Raw genomic sequence first — 20,534 nt, forward strand, 5'->3', positions numbered from 1 at the left:
GAGAAGCTGGCCCATCAACTTCTTCATTAGGCATGACTTCACTGTACCCAAAATTTGTTTTTAGGGGTACAATGGCCCCTGCGATGGACTGGCGACCTGTCCAGGGTGTCCCCCGCCTTTCGCCCAATGTTAGCTGGGATAGGCTTCAGCCCCCCGCGACCCTGTACACAGGATAAGCGGTTGACGATGGATGGATGATGGATGGATGGGTACAATGGCTTGTCACTGGAGAAGTACCCTCAAAGGGACATCTGTGTACACTTAAACATGGGTACATTTTTGTACCCTTACAGCTTGTACCTTTGGTGTCTAACTTCAATTTCAGTGATATGGTACTAAAATGTGCCCTTGGAAAAGGTGGAAATTTGGCCTTTTAAGTGTACTGCCCCAGTGACAAGCACTTTGTACCTTGTGAATGGCAAATTTGTACACACTAAAGCATATTAAAAATTGCCAAATTGATGTTTAATCACATTTATTTAATAACATGAAACGTTCAATAATTTTTCAAATTTTTGTTCACAATGTCACAGAATTAACACTTTAAACATCTCAGAATTACAATTTGTCATCAAATACAGTAGGATATATATATATATATATATATATATATATATATATATATATATATATATATATAGCCATTTTGCTTTTAAAATATTACTACACCTTTCATTTTAACTTAATTATCCATTAATACTCACCCAAATATACATTTTAGGAGCACATAAATGGAGAGGTTTTAATGAACATCACAGGCTATCTTTTCAACACAATGGCAGTTGACAGTTCCTCACCTTAAAGCTTAAAAAAAAGAACAAAACAAACATCATTTCAGTTTGTTTCTCACAAAAAAATTATCATATGCCTTCGGACGATTTTAAATTAGACGCACAAGTCACATAGACTGCATTTATGACATCTTTAAAAATATCTCCTTTTCTTTCCCCACATAAGAAAAGAAAGTCATACAGGTTTGAAACGTCATGAGGGTGAGTAAAATATGAAGAAAAAAAAAATGTTACCGGTGTTAATAGTCAAGTCAAGTCAATTTTATTTGTATAGCGCCTTTCACAGCACACATCGTTTCAAAGCAGCTTTACAGAAGATCAGCATTAACAGACGATAAAACTGTAATGTCTATAATGTTGATGAATCATCATTGTGTAATTTAGATAAAATACGATTCTTAATCGTGTTTAAAAATAATTAAATAATAATTGTATTAATAACCCCAGTGAGCAAGCTGAAGGCGACTGTGGCAAGGAACACAAAACTCCATAAGATGTAGATTAATGGAGAAAAATAACCCTGGGAGAAACCAGACTCACTGCGGGGGCCAGCTCCCCCCCGGCCAACACCATGAATTCAATGTAAACATTACTTATGTATAGTTAAAATCATGGTTCAAAATTATTAAACTAAGTAAGGGTTAAGGGTCAGTATTTAAACGTAGATTGTGTTTGAACTGTAAGATTAATGACCAAAGTCTTTGAAGTCCATCTCGACCAACTGCAGAAGTTCACATAGATGCAATTGTCCCTGTTAATTGGCCGATGAAGCTTTTATTGGCAATAGTTAGTCTACGCATTCCATTTCAAGATCGTAGTCCATCAATAGACCGAGGTGATGCAGGTTGGAGTTGGCATCAGTTCATCCTCTGAAGTCCATCATAATAGACTGAAGTGATGTATGGCGGGCACCGGCTGCATGTAGTCATCATTACTCAGAGACATGTAGCAGTGGAGTCCAACACGAAGCAGGAATGGTGCTGGATCCAGCCGGTTCTGGTGACCTCAGGATAGGAGTCCCGAGGTTGAGACAGGGAAACAAATAAAAAGATGTAAACATAGATGCCATTACATTTATTGCAGAGTTAGAGATCATGATCACGGTTTCTGGTTCCGGCAGACCCAGCTAAAGCAGCCTAATTGTGGGTTGGAGGATAAATTAGGTGTGTGCATGTCTAAATAGATGAGCCTTTAGTCTAGACTTAAACTGAGAGAGTGTGTCTGCATCTCGAACAGTGTTTGGGAGACTATTCCATAGTTTAGGAGCCAAATATGAAAAGGATCCACCTCCTTTTGTGGATTTTGATATTCCAGGAACTATTAATAGGCCAGAATTTTGCGATCTTAATGAACGTGTTGGAATATAGCGTGGTAGAAGATCACTTAAGTACTGCGGAGCTAGACCATTCAAAGCTTTGTACGTAGTTAACAGAATTTTAAAATCAATATGGAATTTAACAGGTAGCCAATGTAACGATGATAAAATGGGGCTAATATGATCATATTTCTTGGTTCTTGTTAGCACTCTGGCTGCTGCATTTTGAACCAATTGAAGTTTATTTATTGATCTTGCTGGACAGTTTCTTCTGGAATACAGGATGTCTTTGAATGATTCTTTACTCGTATCTTTGCAATAGCACTTTGCAGGAAGTGAGCATATGTTTCATATAGGGTTAAAAACTAAAGTATGCACTGAAGGCTGCAATTACCCCCTCTTTGATTCTTATTCCCCTGCACACCATCCATTTGATCAGGACTTGAACCATCCTGGTGAAAGCCATTTTCAAATGGTGTATCAGCATCACACTGTGAGAGGAAAACATAATGTTAGAACAGTTTTAAAACCATGCAACATCTGTGTTATGACAGAACTTACAGTATTACATCATTCTGACGAAACAAAAACATTTGTTTGACAATATATACTACATATAATCTGCAGTAATTCCGCAGTAAATACCTGGAAGATCTTCTGCAAGGATCTCCTCACTTGCTTTAATGTATACTTTGGCCAAAAGGACTTTTCTTGGTGCAAGCTCATGTACAATAGTAGTGAAGCCCTCCTTGAAGCACTGGACAGTTGATGAATGGATTCAGATAATTTAATCACATAACTGAATTTTTTTATAGTAATGGAAAGTTAATCATTCAAATGAACTTGATATTAAAGTGGTCACACCAGTGTTATAGAAATAGTTCACCCAAAAAAGAAAATTTTGTCCCAAATCACCCTTTTGTCACTCCAAACCTGTATATATTTTTCTTCTGTGGAACACAAAAGGTGAATGTTTGAAATCTTCATAGTTTTTATTGGCCATAATGTAAGTGGATGGTGACTTAAAAAAAAGCTCAAAAAGAGGAGAAAATGCCATAAAACCACAGTAAGGCCATGTTTCCACCAAAGTGTTTTTTGCAGCTGAAAATGCCAGGTGCTCTTCTCATGTGTATGAGTATTAATGCTATCAATGATTAGAAGCTAAATGTATTGTGAAAAGCAGTGTACAAATAAAAATGAAGACTTAAAATATAGGTCCTGTAAAACATTACTGTGCTCTTGGCTAGCTAATGTGTTATACTACAGGAATCCACTCACCTCTGACACAGTTTCTTCAGACTGTATGACTGTTCCCAAATTTCTCCTTACTCCTCTCCTCCTCGAGAATCAGAGGTACATGCTCCAAGAGATTGGTGCCAAGTATGCTAACAAAAACAGAGAAACATAAGCATGTTCAAGGATTACAGGCAATAAATGTCATAATACTTGGATTTATTGTGACAATACTATGGCTGAAGAAGCAAAAGTGTAATAAATCAGTTTTTATTACGTTGGGCATGCAGAATTAATGCTGGCATCTGTCTAATGGTAATCGCGCATATAAAAAATTATATTATTGTTCTTGGTCGGAAAACAGTCATAGCCGATACACTTGGTGTACACCGTCCCAAAGCACCAGCATGACAAAAAACGTCTTGAGGTGTAGTATCTCTGGTATAAGCGGAATGATTGTCTCGAATGTCGAATTATTAAAAATGAATGCAAACCTGAGGCACAGTGGGCGCTATGGAGGACAAAACCTGCAAAAATAATAAATACATACAGGTGAAACTCGAAAAATTTGAATATCGTGCAAAAGTTCATTAATTTCAGTAATTCAACTTAAAAGGTGAAACTAATATATTATATAGACTCATTACAAGCAAAGTAAGATATTTCAAGCCTTTATTTGATATAATTTTGATGATTATGGCTTACAGCTTATGAAAACCCCAAATTCAGAATCTCAGAAAATTAGAATATTGTGAAAAGGTTCAGTATTGTAGGCTCAAAGTGTCACAATCTAATCAGCTAAACACCTGCAAAGGGTTCCTGAGCCTTTAAATGGTCTCTCAGTCTGGTTCAGTTGAATTCACAATCATGGGGAAGACTGCTGACCTGACAGTTGTGCAGAAAACCATCATTGACACCCTCCACAAGGAGGGAAAGCCTCAAAAGGTAATTGCAAAAGAAGTTGGATGTTCTCAAAGTGCTGTATCAAAGCACATTAATAGAAAGTTAAGTGGAAGGGAAAAGTGTGGAAGAAAAAGGTGCACAAGCAGCAGGGATGACCGTAGCCTGGAGAGGATTGTCAGGAAAAGGCCATTCAAATGTGTTGGGGAGCTTCACAAGGAGTGGACTGAGGCTGGAGTTACTGCATCAAGAGCCACCACACACAGACGGGTCCTGGACATGGGCTTCAAATGTCAGACGTCTTACCTGGGCTAAAGAAAAAAAGAACTGGTCTGTTGCTCAGTGGTCCAAAGTCCTCTTTTCTGATGAGAGCAAATTTTGCATCTCATTTGGAAACCAAGGTCCCAGAGTCTGGAGGAAGAATGGAGAGGCACACAATCCAAGATGCTTGAAGTCCGGTGTGAAGTTTCCACAGTCTGTGTTGGTTTGGGGAGCCATGTCATCGGCTGGTGTTGGTCCACTGTGCTTTATTAAGTCCAGAGTCAACGCAGCCGTCTACCGGGACATTTTAGAGCACTTCATGCTTCCTTCAGCAGACAAGCTTTATGGAGATGCTGACTTCATTTTCCAGCAGGACTTGGCACCTGCCCACACTGCCAAAAGTACCAAAACCTGGTTCAATGACCATGGTATTACTGTGCTTGATTGGCCAGCAAACTCGCCTGACCTGAACCCCATAGAGAATCTATGGGGCATTGCCAAGAGAAAGATGAGAGACATGAGACCAAACAATGCAGAAGAGCTGAAGGCCGCTATTGAAGCATCTTGGTCTTCCATAACACCTCAGCAGTGCCACAGGCTGATAGCATCCATGCCACGCCGCATTGAGGCAGTAATTAATGCAAAAGGGGCCCAAACCAAGTACTGAGTACATATGCATGATAATACTTTTCAGAGGGCCGACATTTCTGTATTTAAAATCCTTTTTTTTTTAAATTTCATGTAATATTCAAATTTTCTGAGATTCTGAATTTGGGGTTTTCATAAGCTGTAAGCCATAATCATCAAAATTATATCAAATAAAGGCTTGAAATATCTTACTTTGCTTGTAATGAGTCTATATAATATATTAGTTTCACCTTTTAAGTTGAATTACTGAAATTAATGAACTTTTGCACGATATTCTAATTTTTCGAGTTTCACCTGTACATAAATAAATAAATGTAATAATAAGAAAATAAATAAAGGAATAAATGTCTTGATAAAACAAATATAATTAGTTTTTAATGAAAGTTATTCCTGAATTTATTTTTGTAGACTTTTTTCCTTTATTTATTATTTTCTCTTTTTATTTTTATTCTTTAAAACTTTTTTTATTCTTTCATTTTTTAATATTATTTATTTATGCTTTCATTTATTTTTATATTTATTTATTCCCACCAGTGTTTACTTCCATATTTAAATATTCCCACATGTATTTATTTTTATATTTATTCTAACATTTCTGTCTCTTGTATGATAATTATGTGGGCTGGTCCTGCTTACCATTGGTTCATTGTAGATTGAAGTGTGTGCTCGATTACTCTTGACTTGTTTTGATGTGACGTTAGGTCATGGCCATATTGTGTAAACTATAGCTATTTGTGGGGCTAAAGTCAATCCAAGATTTATTGGTTATCACAAAAACTGTTTCTTTAACAAAACCACAAAATGAGCAAGTTTCATAAATGATATGATTTCACCTTAACCTTATTCTTTTCTTTTTTTTTCTGTGTATATAACTTCATATTTTGATGTCCGCAAATCCATAATATTGTTTTCTGTTGTTATGATTGTTCATTGTAAAAGATACAACCATGCTTCATTTCCCTGATCGTTTATGTATGTATATATAAGTTCTGCAATAAAAAAAATTCTATAGCTGACACTTCACATATATCTAGAGAGTTGCGCAACTTAGCGAATGAAGTCGATATCCACGCATCAAATGACTGTGTTTCATTTAGAGTAGAGGTGCTTATTGATGGTTTAGGAGAGCTGTAGGCTGGAATAAATGTCGAAGCACATCCTGGATTGTTAGACTCTCTGCAAAATGTTTCCCTGCATATATCTAAATCTGTGCGAGTCAGAGTGTGCTAAGGTGGGATCGTCCATCTTATTTGCTTCCGATAAGTACTATTGAGCTCTCAACCAATGATGCACTGGAGCTACGCAAAGACTGCCTCCCTCATTTCCCTGTTGCACACAGAAAAGTAAAAATAAATACATGTAGAAATAAATAAATATATATATGGGAATAAATAAATATAAAAATTAAATGAACACATAAATAAAAAAATAAAAAACAATGCAAAATAAATGAATAAATAAAAATTCTTATGAAATAGCGTTGCGTTCCACCTTATATACTCTCGATGATGCGTGCATCCGGGCAGAGCGTCAAGTGCTATCTGCCAATAAATGTTAAATTTATAAAGATTATAAAGGGCTTCAGAGATCGTCACTCCTTGGGGGAGCTTCTCAAATCGTCAGCAACTGATGCAGCATTGAAGTGACGACTTGAAAGGGAACAGTGTTTACATGAGACTTGAAATCATTGGATTACTCTCTGCTATTGACATCGAAACATAAACAGGCATGTGCACAACACTTGTGCAAATTGGATAAGCCAATAAGAATGCTGGTAAAGGTGTCTACATGCAACGCAAAATTAGGGAATTTTTACCACTTGATCTATGCCTTAAAATATTTTATATTATATATTAGCATTGCTTCTGAAACAGTATCATTTTTCTTAATTTTATTTTTTTTTACGTTTTGAAAGTATAAAGGCATAGTTAAAATGTTTTATGTATTTATGTAACACAGAAAGTACAGAAAATAACAGAACATAATGTAAGCCTAGTGACAAAAAGTAAATTCAGATTATTTTGCAGTGAGATGTGAAAAAACATATTCTTTGATAAAAGTTTTTAATAAAACTTTTGTCACAATATGAGGTTAAAAAAATGCAGTAAATCTTTTAAAAGCTTTTTTTATTAAATGAAAACTTAAAGTATATACTATATATATATATCTATATTTAGATAAATAATATATATAATAAGATATATATATAATAAGGGGTGACATGCCTAAATGGGGGGTTCTCAAAAGTTGTTCTTCTTTTAAAGGGGGTGTGACCAAATAAATAGAGAACCACTGGTCTAGTTTACTTGATTTATACTTATACATTGTATCGGTGTAAGATAAATGCTCTCAATGACTATCTAATCTTACTAATAAGCTAAACAAATTTAAGTGAGCTTTAGAGATAACTAAGCAAATGTTTAGTATCTACAATTCATATTTTAGGTTAGAAATGGAATCATAAGTTGAAAAATAATAAAATACTCGACATTAGTGAAATAATTTACTTTTGCAAATTACATTTTTATTCTTTTCACCAACCAGTGAACCGCACACACAGGATTGGTATGTGGCCTGTTGTATCAAGATGCAATTTCATGATGTAGTATTACTTTTCCATCACCCATAAAAATATGCAAATTGAGATTAGTCTGATAACTTGAATGAATATTAAACTAAATGTAAACAACTGTATTAGTTATCTTACCCTTTGTGCCAACAAGATACAAAGCCATCATATTTAAAGCGCTGTGATCTTTCACAATCTGGCTTAATGAATCTTAAAGAATCACAGTGTCAGGAGAGCTTATGTCATACACTACAGTAGCTAACTGAGTGTTACTCCTCCAGAGCATATGATCAGTGCTAACGAAAAGTCTAAAGAGGGTAATAAGAACAGGGAAATAAAGCATAGACAATGATTATGTGATGAAGTTGGCCAAAGCTGTGATTTTAACATTATAATTGCTGTAATTGTTGTGTCTTTGTTTTGTGATGTTTCCAGAAATTACTGATAAATGTCACTATTTAAACTCTTGCTGACCATAACAGACTTGAGGAACCCACAACATCTGCCAGACATCTTCTGTAGACTGAACTCCATTGTGCTTGTCATTTTAATGTCAATGCCTATGGAGAGCATATAAATGAATGCACTGTACATTAATGAGTAATTTTAGATGTCTCATGGCAGTAGAATTATAGGCTTTATGCTGTTACAATAAAGCCCCCCAAACCACACATCCCCCACCCTGAAATTAGCCAAGGGAAAAAAACTAATAACTCTCACAGATTTAGACTAAGGCTATAATCAGTTTCCTGTTCCCATTTAAAAAAAAAAAAAAAGGTCTTCTCAGCCCTGTCACAAGTAAAGTGGCTGTGATTTCTAAGATTATTGCGTTAGCTCTTCTTTGTTCAGGCTGTCACATAAGAAAATGCCCAACAGTTCTCCACTTACTGTAGTTAAGGGGAAGAGAGGAATGGAGATAATCTAAAAGGGATAGTTCATTTACTCACCCTTATGCCATCTTAAACTCGTATGATTTTCTTTCTTTTGCGGGGAAAAAAATTATATATTGAATTATGCATAATGCGTTTTTGTCCATACAATAAATCAATAGGGTCCAAAATTTTCAGACTCCAAAAATGACATAATAGCATTTATGCATAAAACATCCATTGTACTCGAGTGGTGTAATCCATTGCTGCATCCAAAATCGCATACTGTCAGTATGTACTGATTTTGATGAAGGACTCACTTCTCAGCTGTCAATGTTTTTGGCATACTTTATAGTATGGAAGGATGCATATCCAGATGCAACTCATGTATTCTGAAGCAGTACGATTGCTTTGGGTGAGAAACTTTACAAAATGTAAAGTCCTTATAAGTATATATAAATCTTGATATCCGGCCCAATTGGAACACAGTGCAGGATTCAAGACTGATTTTTTTGACAGTGTACGTGGTTGCCAGGTACTAGATACAAGTATCATTATACATGAATAAGACGTTGCATTTTCATTCACCATTTTGGTGGCAGCGGTATATTTTAAAAGTATCCCCAAGAAACGCAACCCACGACTAGCATTATAAACCATGTTTAAATTTTTTTAATTGCCCAACTGGGCATGAAAACCGCACACCTGGCCACACCGTGTCTAGTTTGTGTACAGCGCTCTATGCATGTGTCAGGCAATAAGAAGTGTGTGAACAAGCTTCTCTCATGAATGTGCTGAATCATGAAGATGATTGCGGATATAAAGTGAATAAGGACTTAAATTTTGATAGGTTTCATACCCAAAGCTATCGTATGCTTCAGAAGACATGGATTAAACCACTCGAGTTGTATTGATTGCATTTATGCTGCCTTTTTGTCCATTTTGGAGCTTGAAAAGTTTTTAGACCCTACTAATTTACATTGTATGGACAAAAACACATCATACATCCTTCACAAATATCTTTATTTTTGTTCCTCAGAAGAAATAAAGTTGTACAAGTTTAAGACTGCATGAGGGTGAGTAAATCATAAGAGAATTATAATTGCATAAATTTCATTTATAAACTTCATTTGGATCTGTTGCTTGTGAAACTATTTACAGTAGCTATTTATCATTAGTTATTTATTAGCTATCTCAAATGCTCTCAAGTGTCTCAATAATCAATTGCTATGTGAGACATTTAAATATTTTGATTTATCTAGAAGTGCAAACGAGATTTAAGAATCTTCCTTTTTGGGTGAAATATTCCTTTTACGGTTACTGTAGTTGTATAGGATTACTACAGTAGATTATAATGGACACTATAAATTCAGCAGCATTTTAAAGTGTTTTAAAGAGTCTAGCCAAATGTTTCAAGGATAGGCTAATGTTTTCTAGAATGCTACTGTCTTAATTATGGACATTTCACTGCATTACAAACCCTCAAGAAAAAAGAATGAGAACATGTTAGAACACACATCATGTTTTTTGCTGCTATAGTAGGTTCCTCTCCTCTGCAAGGTTTTCTACTTGATCAAATGGCTGCAGGGATTTCTTCCATTCAGACACAAAAGAATCAGTGAGGTCAGGCACTTTCGTTGGCCGATGGGGTCTGGCTCGCAGTCTGTGTTCCAGTTTAACCTAAAGGGCTTTTTGCAAGTTTTTCCAGATCAGAAAAGGTTTCCTGAGCAGAAAAGCACCCTCCCAAAGTTATTTGCACACAGTTCTCTAGAATGTCATTGCTTGCTGTAGCATAAATATTTGCCTTCACTGGAATTACTGGAATAGTCAAACCCATTCATTAGAATGTGGTGTCCACACTTTTGGCCATTTCATGTACTTGAGGCAGGTTATGATTATGACATTATCAAATTGCCCTTAACCTAACACTTGTTTGCTGATGTTCTGAAATTCTGGAGTCTTTTTTTTTCTTTTCTTTTTTTTTGTTTTTAATTTGAAAAGTTTTGCAAGCTTCCTAAATGTTTGTTATTAAATGGGCAGTCTTCCTGTAGAGTAATTACATGTTTTAATTGTAAATGTTTAATACATGTTCAAAAAAAGCTTATCCCCTATGATTTTTTTCATTGCGAATAATAGCTCAAAGATTCCCAAATATTTTTCTTTGGGCTAAATGATATTGTAATGCATAATGAGTTATTCCATTCATGTTCATCACTCTCAGTGTAAGCCATCAAAAGTAACTGTTATATAATATCACAAGGTGTGGTTATTATTCTTGTTCAGTGTGTTTTGCACTCAAGACCCATTTGATACCCCTTTCCTGTGTGTGTTTTATTAATGTTTTTGTGTGTTTATGTGTGTGTATTTGTGTCTCACTAGCCTTCGTAACTCTTCTAAATGGTGACCAGGCACAGGATGCCATCCGAACTCTGCACCAGACGTCAATCCGCAGCCGTGACATCACCGTTCATCTGCAGCCCACAGACTCACTCCTGTGTGTCACCAACCTGCCCTACACAGTCACTGCCGCCCAGTTTCAGGAGCTGGTGCGTTCCTATGGCAACATTGAGCGCTGTTTCCTGGTTTACAGTGACCTTACAGGTCACTCTAAAGGTTATGGATTTGTGGAGTACATGAAGAAGGACTCGGCCTCCAGGGCACGCTCAGAACTCTTGAGGAAACCGCTGGGTGACCGAGCGCTCATGGTGCAATGGGCTGATGTCAACCAGCTGACCTCTGCTGACCATCTCCACTCAAAGTGCCTGTGTGTGGATCGCCTGCCGCTAGACTTTGAAGACTCAGAGGAACTGGCTCACATTTTTTCAGAGCGCTACAAACCAGTCTTCTGTCAGGTGAGATGAGAGAGGAGTAGGGCATTAGTATTTAGGCATGTCACCCTAACTGACATGGTTTGAAAGTATTAGGTTACAGAACAAATTAATTTGCTTTTGGTGAAGTAAGGGTGATAATATTTATTTGTTTCTTTAGGAATACTGCTGTCCTCTTTTGAAATGTTTTTGTTGCTTTCGCTTGTAAATCTTATATTTAGTTGTTCCCCCAAAAATGAAAATTGCCCCAAAAATCTTTTACTCACTCATATCGCTTTCTTCCATAGAACTCAAAATTATGCTTTGTGAAGAACAGACCAAAATGTAAAGTCGTATTCACTGAAAATCAACACCAAATCTCACTCACACTTATGCAAATGTAGCACTTTGTTCTAAGATGCTTTTTGGATCACTGATGTTAAACCTGGCATGATGCATCTTGATGCGCCATATGTGAACATATCCTAATGCGATTGAAATTTGTGAGTTGTAGCGGAGGGCAAGATCAGAGAATAACTAACATACATTTCGTACTGTTCCTCACACAAAACTATTGTATGACTTTGGAGGACCTGAAATATAGATCACAAGTTGTATGGACTATTTTTATAGTGCTTTACATGTCATTTTTGGAACTTGACAGCTCTTTTCCATACCAATTAACTTTTATTGTATGGAAAAGAGCTGTGGGAACATTCCTCAAAACTTCTCCTTTTTGTTCCACAGAAGAAAGAAAGTCAAACAGGTTTGAAAAGACATTTAAATGATGAGTGAATGATGTCAGTATTTTAATTTTTGGATAAAGTACTCCTTTAAAAATGGCAGCCTATGCATGTCTTGTCATCTTTGTGGTGTTTGTGTGTATGAGCTATTCAACTGCCAGTCATTAGCGTAGTCCTGATCACCTAATTGTGGCTTTAGAGGTCTGGCTCAGTTGCCAGAAACAGTGGTGAGGATGTGTGCTGAAACCTTAACAAGCCTTCTCTTCCCTCTCCAATGTGTTAAGAAGAGAGAGCTTTTCAACATGCAGACCATCTCCAGAAATCAATACGTCCAATGAAAACTGTCTTTAAGTGCTGATGTAGGATACAGTTTCCTGAAGCTCCATTCTAATCAGAACCATTAAAGCTAAAGGGTATCACTGACTTTAGATCTGCAGTTTGGGCCAACACCAGCTGACACAGAAATCAATATACCACACCCTTTCAATCCCATGAAGATTTGCTAAATCCACATCATCTGATGGAGCTTTGGATATGCATCAGGCTCTCAGGACTTTGACCTCAAATTGCATCACTGTGCTCTCAGGCTTCTTTAAAACTTCAGCTTTGCTTCAAGAATCAATACTGGAGCTCTCTGAATATTGCTGCCCCCACAACTGTACAGAAATTAGATAACTCTAATAACTGCAAAAGTGATTCAGCTCTTCTGTGTGCAGAAGATTCCGGAAAATAAGATGCAGCTCACATTGACAGAAAATGGCTCATTATGTCTCATCAATATTTAGGAGGTTTCTAATTATCTAAAAGCTTTTTTCATAAGGATAGTGATTGGAAAGAGTGACTTATGAGTAGAAATGTTCTCCTAAGTAACGTTTGTTCTCAACTTTGCCATTTAGATAAAGAGTTTATACAGTAATTTTGTTCTAAAAGAGAGACCTAATCTAGCTTTAGAAAATCCTTTCTAAATATTATATCTAAATATTGCATCCTATTATACGCATAAAAAAAAAAAAATGCAAGAAAGCATTAAGGGAAAGATAACAAAAAAATAAAAATTCTGTCAATGTTTAATCAACCTCATGTCATTGAAACACTTTGGTTTTCATTCTTTCATTTAACACAAAAATAAATATTTAGTACAATATTCAAGCTGTTCTTTTCTATATTTTTAAATAATAATAAAAAAATAAATATTCTCTCTCTCTCTCTCTCTATATAAATATACACTCACCTAAAGGATTATTAGGAACACCATACTAATACTGTGTTTGACCCCCTTTCGCCTTCAGAACTGCCTTAATTCTACGTGGCATTGATTCAACAAGGTGCTGAAAGCATTCTTTAGAAATGTTGGCCCATATTGATAGGATAGCATCTTGCAGTTGATGGAGATTTGTGGGATGCACATCCAAGGCACGAAGCTCCCGTTCCACCACATCCCAAAGATGCTCTATTGGGTTGAGATCTGGTGACTGTGGGGGCCATTTTAGTACAGTGAACTCATTGTCATGTTCAAGAAACCAATTTGAAATGATTCGAGCTTTGTGACATGGTGCATTATCCTGCTGGAAGTAGCCATCAGAGGATGGGTACATGGTGGCCATAAAGGGATGGACATGATCAGAAACAATGCTCAGGTAGGCCGTGGCATTTAAACGATGCCCAATTGGCACTAAGGGGCCTAAAGTGTGCCAAGAAAATATCCCCCACACCATTACACCACCACCACCAGCCTGTGGTACAGCCAGCCTACAGTGGTAACAAGGTATGATGGATCCATGTTCTCATTCTGTTTACGCCAAATTCTGACTCTACCATCTGAATGTCTCAACAGAAATCGAGACTCATCAGACCAGGCAACATTTTTCCAGTCTTCAACTGTCCAATTTTGGTGAGCTCTTGCAAATTGTAGCCTCTTTTTCCTATTTGTAGTGGAGATGAGTGGTACCCGGTGGGGTCTTCTGCTGTTGTAGCCCATCCGCCTCAAGGTTGTGCATGTTGTGGCTTCACAAATGCTTTGCTGCATACCTTGGTTGTAACGAGTGGTTATTTCAGGCAAAGTTGCTCTTCTATCAGCTTGAATCAGTCGGCCCATTCTCCTCTGACCTCTAGCATCAACAAGGCATTTTCAGCCCACAGGACTGCTGCATACTGGATGTTTTTCCCTTTTCACACCATTCTTTGTAAACCCTAGAAATGGTTGTGCGTGAAAATCCCAGTAACTGAGCAGATTGTGAAATACTCAGACCGGCCCGTCTGGCACCAACAACCATGCCACGCTCAAAATTGCTTAAATCACCTTTCTTTCCCATTCTGACATTCAGTTTGGAGTTCAGGAGATTGTCTTGACCAGGACCACACCTCTAAATGCATTGAAGCAACTGCCATGTGATTGGTTGATTAGATAATTGCATTAATGATAAATTGAACAGGTGTTCCTAATAATCCTTTAGGTGAGTATATATATATATATATATATATATATATATATATATATATATATATATATATATACCAGAACCATATGTTTTTATGACCTTTGGTTTCTGTTAATGGTTCATAAAGGTTCTTTTTTCCACAGATGTGACAGAACATTATACAAATATAAATAATGTTTCAGCAGCACTTTTCAACATCAATGCTGCCCGCTGCTGAATATTCAGCACGAAACACACAGTGTAGTCCAGTGTAGTCTGATTCCTGAACAAATGACTCTTTTGAGCTGTGTGTTTTGAATCTTCAGTGCAAAATACACAGTGTGACCTGTGTAATGCGGTTCCTGAACAAATTACTCTTATAAACTGACTCTTTTTAGTGAACCTTCTTTCATTTCCAACTCAAAGTGAAGTATTGTTACTGTTTTGTGTAATGTTGTTTTTCAGTCTCCTGAGACTTGCATCAGGCACTCACTGGTGTTTCAAAGGACAATGTGTTGTTAAATATAGCCCTACACATTACAATTTTAGTTGTTTCCAGTGAAATGTAATTGTTTTTTAAATGTATGAATGAAACGTGTTGTTTTTTGTAAGTTTAGTATAGAATGTTTTTGTTTTATATTTAGAATGTATTTATTTATAGTTTTTTATATTTTATATATATATATATATATATATATATATATATATATATATATATATATATATATATATATATATATATATATATATATATAATTGTTGCATTAAGACCCATTACTGGATTACATTTATGGCCTTTTTGCAAGAGTTGTATTAAATTTATCTCTGATTTGATATTTCTGATCTGATGAAATCTGAAATTAACTTTTCATTTAGCAACAGATTGCTCTGAGGGCATTAAATGCAATAATAATGTAAAAAAAAATTATATTTCCAAATATTTCTTCCTCAGCAGTAAAAATGTAATTGGAAATTCAATCAAAACCAGAATCATAAAATTCCTTTCAACTCCCATTCCTACTCTTTTCCATAAAGCAAAAGTGGCACACTACTAAGCTCCAAAAAAAAAGAAAAAAAGAAAACACCATAAAAGTACTTATAAAGCCATGCAATAGAGTTTATTCTAAGTCGCTAAAAGCCATAAGATAGCCTTGGGTGATGAACGGACTGAAATGAATAAGTCATTAATCGCTGAAAATCTTCCTCACAACGTAGCTCTTAAATTTGATTTTATTCACACTTGTGAAAACTAAAACCTGGAAAATCTTGATCGGTCACGAGACATGAGAACCAGTGATGTCAAAATGTATGTCTTTGTTTTCCATGGAAGAAAGAAAACCATACAGGTGGCAAACAACATGTGGGCGAGAAATTCTAAAATAAATGTCTTTGGCTTAACTAACATTTCTCAAAGCCTGTGGTTCCCCTTCTGTAACTCACTTTACATTGTGTCGAATGTAGTGACACAAGGGGTCTTACTTGAGAGCCTCACATACCTCTGAATTTGAGAAAAGGCCAATGAGAAATTGGCAGACAGAATTTGCATGTCCCGCCCCCGGACATACGGGTATAAAGGGCAGCGGACATGTGTCTGTCAGTCAGATTTTTTCTTCGGAGCCGAGCAGTGGTGCAGCAGCAAGCTGAGTCTCACTACTGTTCCACTCACCTCTGTTGGCGAAGCACTGCTGTTGGATCTACGGAGCATCACCAGCGGCTTTTTCCTTCTCTGCACGCTGTGCAGTCCACGCCCCTGGACGCTTCGACATCACTTCTTTCTTAAGAGTTTGTTTTCTCTAAAAGAGTTTACACAAAAGAGCAATACACAGCAGGCGTTGAACATCCTTTTCAGGATGCGTCTTTTTAAAGATGCCTTTCCACCTCTGTGTAGTTCCTGGATGCGGTCGATATCTCAAAAAAATTATGACGTCGCTGCTGCATCGGAGAGCATTCAGGCTTCTGACGCAGAGGACTTGACTGGTCTGCCACCTTTAGGTCAGCCCGCACAGTCTGAGACCGACGCGCAAATAGCCAACATGCATGCCCGGGCCGCCGTGAGCATGGGCTTGGACTGGAGTCCTCCGTCCTCCCCACAGCATTCACGGCTTGACAATTGGTACCTTGGGATGGTACCTCTATTGCCCCTCGTGCGGAGTCTGGACGCGTGGCTTTCACTGTCCAACCCGTCGCGTCTGCTGGCCAGGACCATCTGATTGGCTACGCGATTCAATTCGCCAGGCTCCCACCTCATTTCAGCGGTATTCTCTCCACCTCGATGCACGGTGGAAATGCCTGCGCCTTACAGGCAGAGATTACAACCTTGCTACTCAAGGACACAATAGAGCCCGTCCCTCCAGCCGAGATGAAGAAGGGATTCTACAGCCCTTACTTCATTGTACCCAAAAAGGTGGTGGGTTGCGGCCAATCTTGGACTTGCAAGTTCTCAACCAGGCTTTACACGAACCCCCATTCAAAATGCTCACGCAGAAGCAGATTCTGACCTGCGTTCGGCATCAAGATTGTTTCGCGGTGTTAGACCTGAAGGACACATAATTCCATGTCTCCATCTTGCCTCGACACCAACCCTTCCTACGGTTCGTGTTCGACGGCCAGGCATATCAGTACAAGGTTCTTCCGTTTGGCCTGTCCCTGTCCCCTTGCATCTTCACGAAGTTACGGGAAGTGGGCATCTGCATACTCAACTACCTCGATGACTGGCTCATCCTAGCTCACTCTCAAGAGTTACTATGCGCTCACAGTGACCAGGTTCTCAGGCACCTCAGCCTTCTAGGGCTTCAGGTCAACTTGGAAAAGATCAAGCTCATCCCGGTTCAGAGCATCTGTTTTCTCGGCATGGAGTTAGACTATCGTGGCCCACCACGACGCAGTGGACGGCAAGTCTTTGGGTAAGCACGACTTGATTATCAGGTTCCTTAGAGGCGCCCGGTGGCTGAACCCTCCCCTGCCAAACCTGTTCCCATCAGTGGAGTTCGGTCTGGCAGATACTCGTCATCCTAAGACCGTGACCGGGCTACGTGCCCAAGGTTCCTATGAGCCCCTTCAGGGATCAGGTCATGAACCTGCAAGCGCTGTCCCAGGAGGAGGCAGACCCAGCCTTTTCATTGCTGTGTCCGATACGTGCTTTGCATATCTATTTGGACCACACGTAGAGCATTAGATGTTCTGAGCAGCTCTTTGACTGCATCGGCGGATGGCAGAAAGGGAACGGCGTCTCCAAACAGAGGTTAGCTCACTGGGTCATTGACGCTATCTCTCTGGCCTACCAGATCCAGGTCGTGCCCGCCCGCTTGCGGATTCGAGCACACTCGACGAGAAGTGTGGCATCCTCGTGGGCACTGGCCAATGGCACCTCCCTAGCAAACATCTGCAGAGCAGCGGGCTGGGCAACACCCAACACCTATGTGTGATTTTACAATCTCAGGGTTGAGTCGCTCTCGTCCCGTGTTTTTTCAGGTCCGAGCCGGTAGAACTCGGTAATACTGAACGGCCGACCGAGTGTTCCGCTTGCATCTAGCACCCTTCACCATGTTGATCCAGTGTGCTTTCTCTCCCAGGTTAGCCACTAAGCTCTCGCTTGTTCTTCCTCCCTAGCCTTCTGGAATGCAAATTCAGCAGAGGAATTTGCGACCAGACCCACTACAAGCCACTACAATTCCCTCTTCAGGCAACTCCCTGTATTGTATTTGTAGAGCTCCTCCCTCATCAGGTAGGACCTGCCACTGAGCCACTCCCACGTGTGGCTTGACAACCCATGTGGTGTATTGGCCACATATCACCTCCCCCTAATCTGGGCAGGATGTGGTCTCCGCAGGGTATTTTCCCCCTTAAAGAATAGGAACGTGAAAGATCGCCTTCCCCGACGCATTTCATTGCGTTAAGATAGCCCAGCGTTTCTCAACGGGGTGGTACCGCCCCCTAGGGGGCGTTTGGACAGTGTTGGGGGGTGGTGTGAACGAGGCAGCAGAGAGGGGGGCGCTGAGGCACAAATGGGGGGCGTTACTCAGAGGTACTCAACAGGCGGCCTGCGCAAAAATCTTTTCAGCTCTTCTCCTTAGCCTATGTCTTCGTCTTGCTCGGATTACTGCTGCCACTTTACCAGGAGGATATGGCAGGAGAGCCGCTTCCTAAGTTACACATGCTTTTAAGAGGCGGAGAATTTTCAGCGCAAAATAGAGGCGCGCTTTCACCGGCTTTTTCTGTACATAACGCGGAATACATAATTAGGCGCATAATTAGTGCTTTGTTCGTCATTTGAAATCAAATGACCATTTGTAGGCTATTCAAATTTTAAGCCTAGTAGCTATATATTGCCTAATTGAGTGCGCGAACGACCGCTGCTTTTTCATTGGCCATTTAGGTTAGTTACGTTATTGTTCACATGATTGGTTCATCTTAAAAAAAATTGTGTGTGAGCCTGAAGTTGTTTGAATTTCTAAATACATTTGCAATACCTTTCAAACAATCCATGTGTTTTTGCATTTTTTTCAAAACAAAATATTACTCAACTTGAGGCTTTTACATGTAGTTTAAATACAATAAGAAACTTCTGTTTCAGTTTCTTCAGGTATCAGTGTTGCAATAGTTTGGCTGTAATAGTATTTCTGAAGTGTTTTTGGTTTTTTTTAGGGGGGAGGGGGGTGGGGGGGGGGCGTTAAGAGGATCATGAAGAGGTCAGGGGGGCGTTTGTTCAAAAAAGGTTGAGAACCACTGAGATAGCCCCAGCCGCTTTACTCTCTATGTGAGAAACAAAGAGTGAGAAATGGCCGTGGATGGCTGTCTTGCTCCCATGATGGTCATGTAGCACCTGTTCCCCCTTAGTGGTGCTGGGAACCTAAGGTCTCTATATGACACCTTTTTCTGGGGGCACTGGGGAAGGGTTACGTGTGGCCGATACAGTTGCTTCTAGCATGCAGCAGCCTGCTTACACCTGTGCCAGCAGTTCACATAACGGTACGGTTTAGTGCATGCCGCTTTGAAATGGGACCCCTTGTGTCACTACCTTCGACACAACATCCCTGATGGAGGGAACGAGACGCTGTGTCCCCTTTGCTACGACACTAGACCTACTACTGTGAATGGCCGTACATTATTCTTGGCTCCTCAGTGCAAAAACCTGACTGACAGACGCACGCCTGCTTCCCTTTATACCCGTATTTCCGGGGGCAGGACTTGCAAATTCTGTCTGCCAATTTCTCATTGGCCTTTTCTCAAGTTCAGAGGTATGTGAGGCTCTCAATAAAGACCCCTTGTGTCACTACATTCGACAAAACGTCTCGTTCCCTCCATCAGGGAACGGAGGTTACAACAGTAACCATGACGTTTCTTATGCCCTTCACTTTCCTCACTGTGGTGTTATGAAATGGCAAAACAAAAAATGTTGAGTTTGTTGACAGAAAATGTCAGCTCTTTTTCTCTCTCTCACAACTCACCTCCCACTGTATCGCTCATGCAGCCCCCCACCCTCAACTGAACTACCTTTTGCCTTTGAGATACTTTTGAGAAAGACAGCATTTATGTTATTAAATGACTCAGCGTGTACATGACTGGCATGTTCTGACCTGGGTCTTCTGTGTCACATCTGAGGGGCTCTCACACTCATATGCAGCCTGACAGCTGGACACACACTGATTGGCAACTTCCTGATATATCTACAGGTGGACGTGGTTAATGACTAATGGAAAGATTAAACCCAGTGTGAAAATAATACACTGACATTCAGGGTGGTGGAGTTTTTTAATGGAATTCCAATTGGTAATTTTCGGGGAGCAATCAGTTGAGGTTTGTGTCGATCAACCCATATTGTCTTTTGATGCTCCTAACATACATCTGTATATTAAATAGTGTTTTAGACAAACGCTAAAGTTATTTTATGAAACACCTTTTTTCAGTTATTTAAAATGTATTTTTTATTATATTGATAGGCAATAAATTGATTAATAATCAACATGATCACACAGGAAATC

General features: G+C 38.9%; 1 protein-coding gene across 1 annotated transcript in view; it reads left to right on the top strand.

Moving 5' to 3' along the window:
- Positions 1–20,534, top strand: part of LOC127646715 (ribonucleoprotein PTB-binding 2-like) — a 110,209-nt gene that overhangs the window by 42,031 nt on the left and 47,644 nt on the right. Inside the window, 1 exon segment of the mRNA XM_052130546.1 lies at positions 10,966–11,438. Coding sequence (XP_051986506.1) covers positions 10,966–11,438 — 473 coding nt within the window.

Source organism: Xyrauchen texanus, chromosome 7, assembly GCF_025860055.1.
Source record: "Xyrauchen texanus isolate HMW12.3.18 chromosome 7, RBS_HiC_50CHRs, whole genome shotgun sequence".
NCBI classification, from domain to species: Eukaryota; Metazoa; Chordata; class Actinopteri; order Cypriniformes; family Catostomidae; genus Xyrauchen; species Xyrauchen texanus.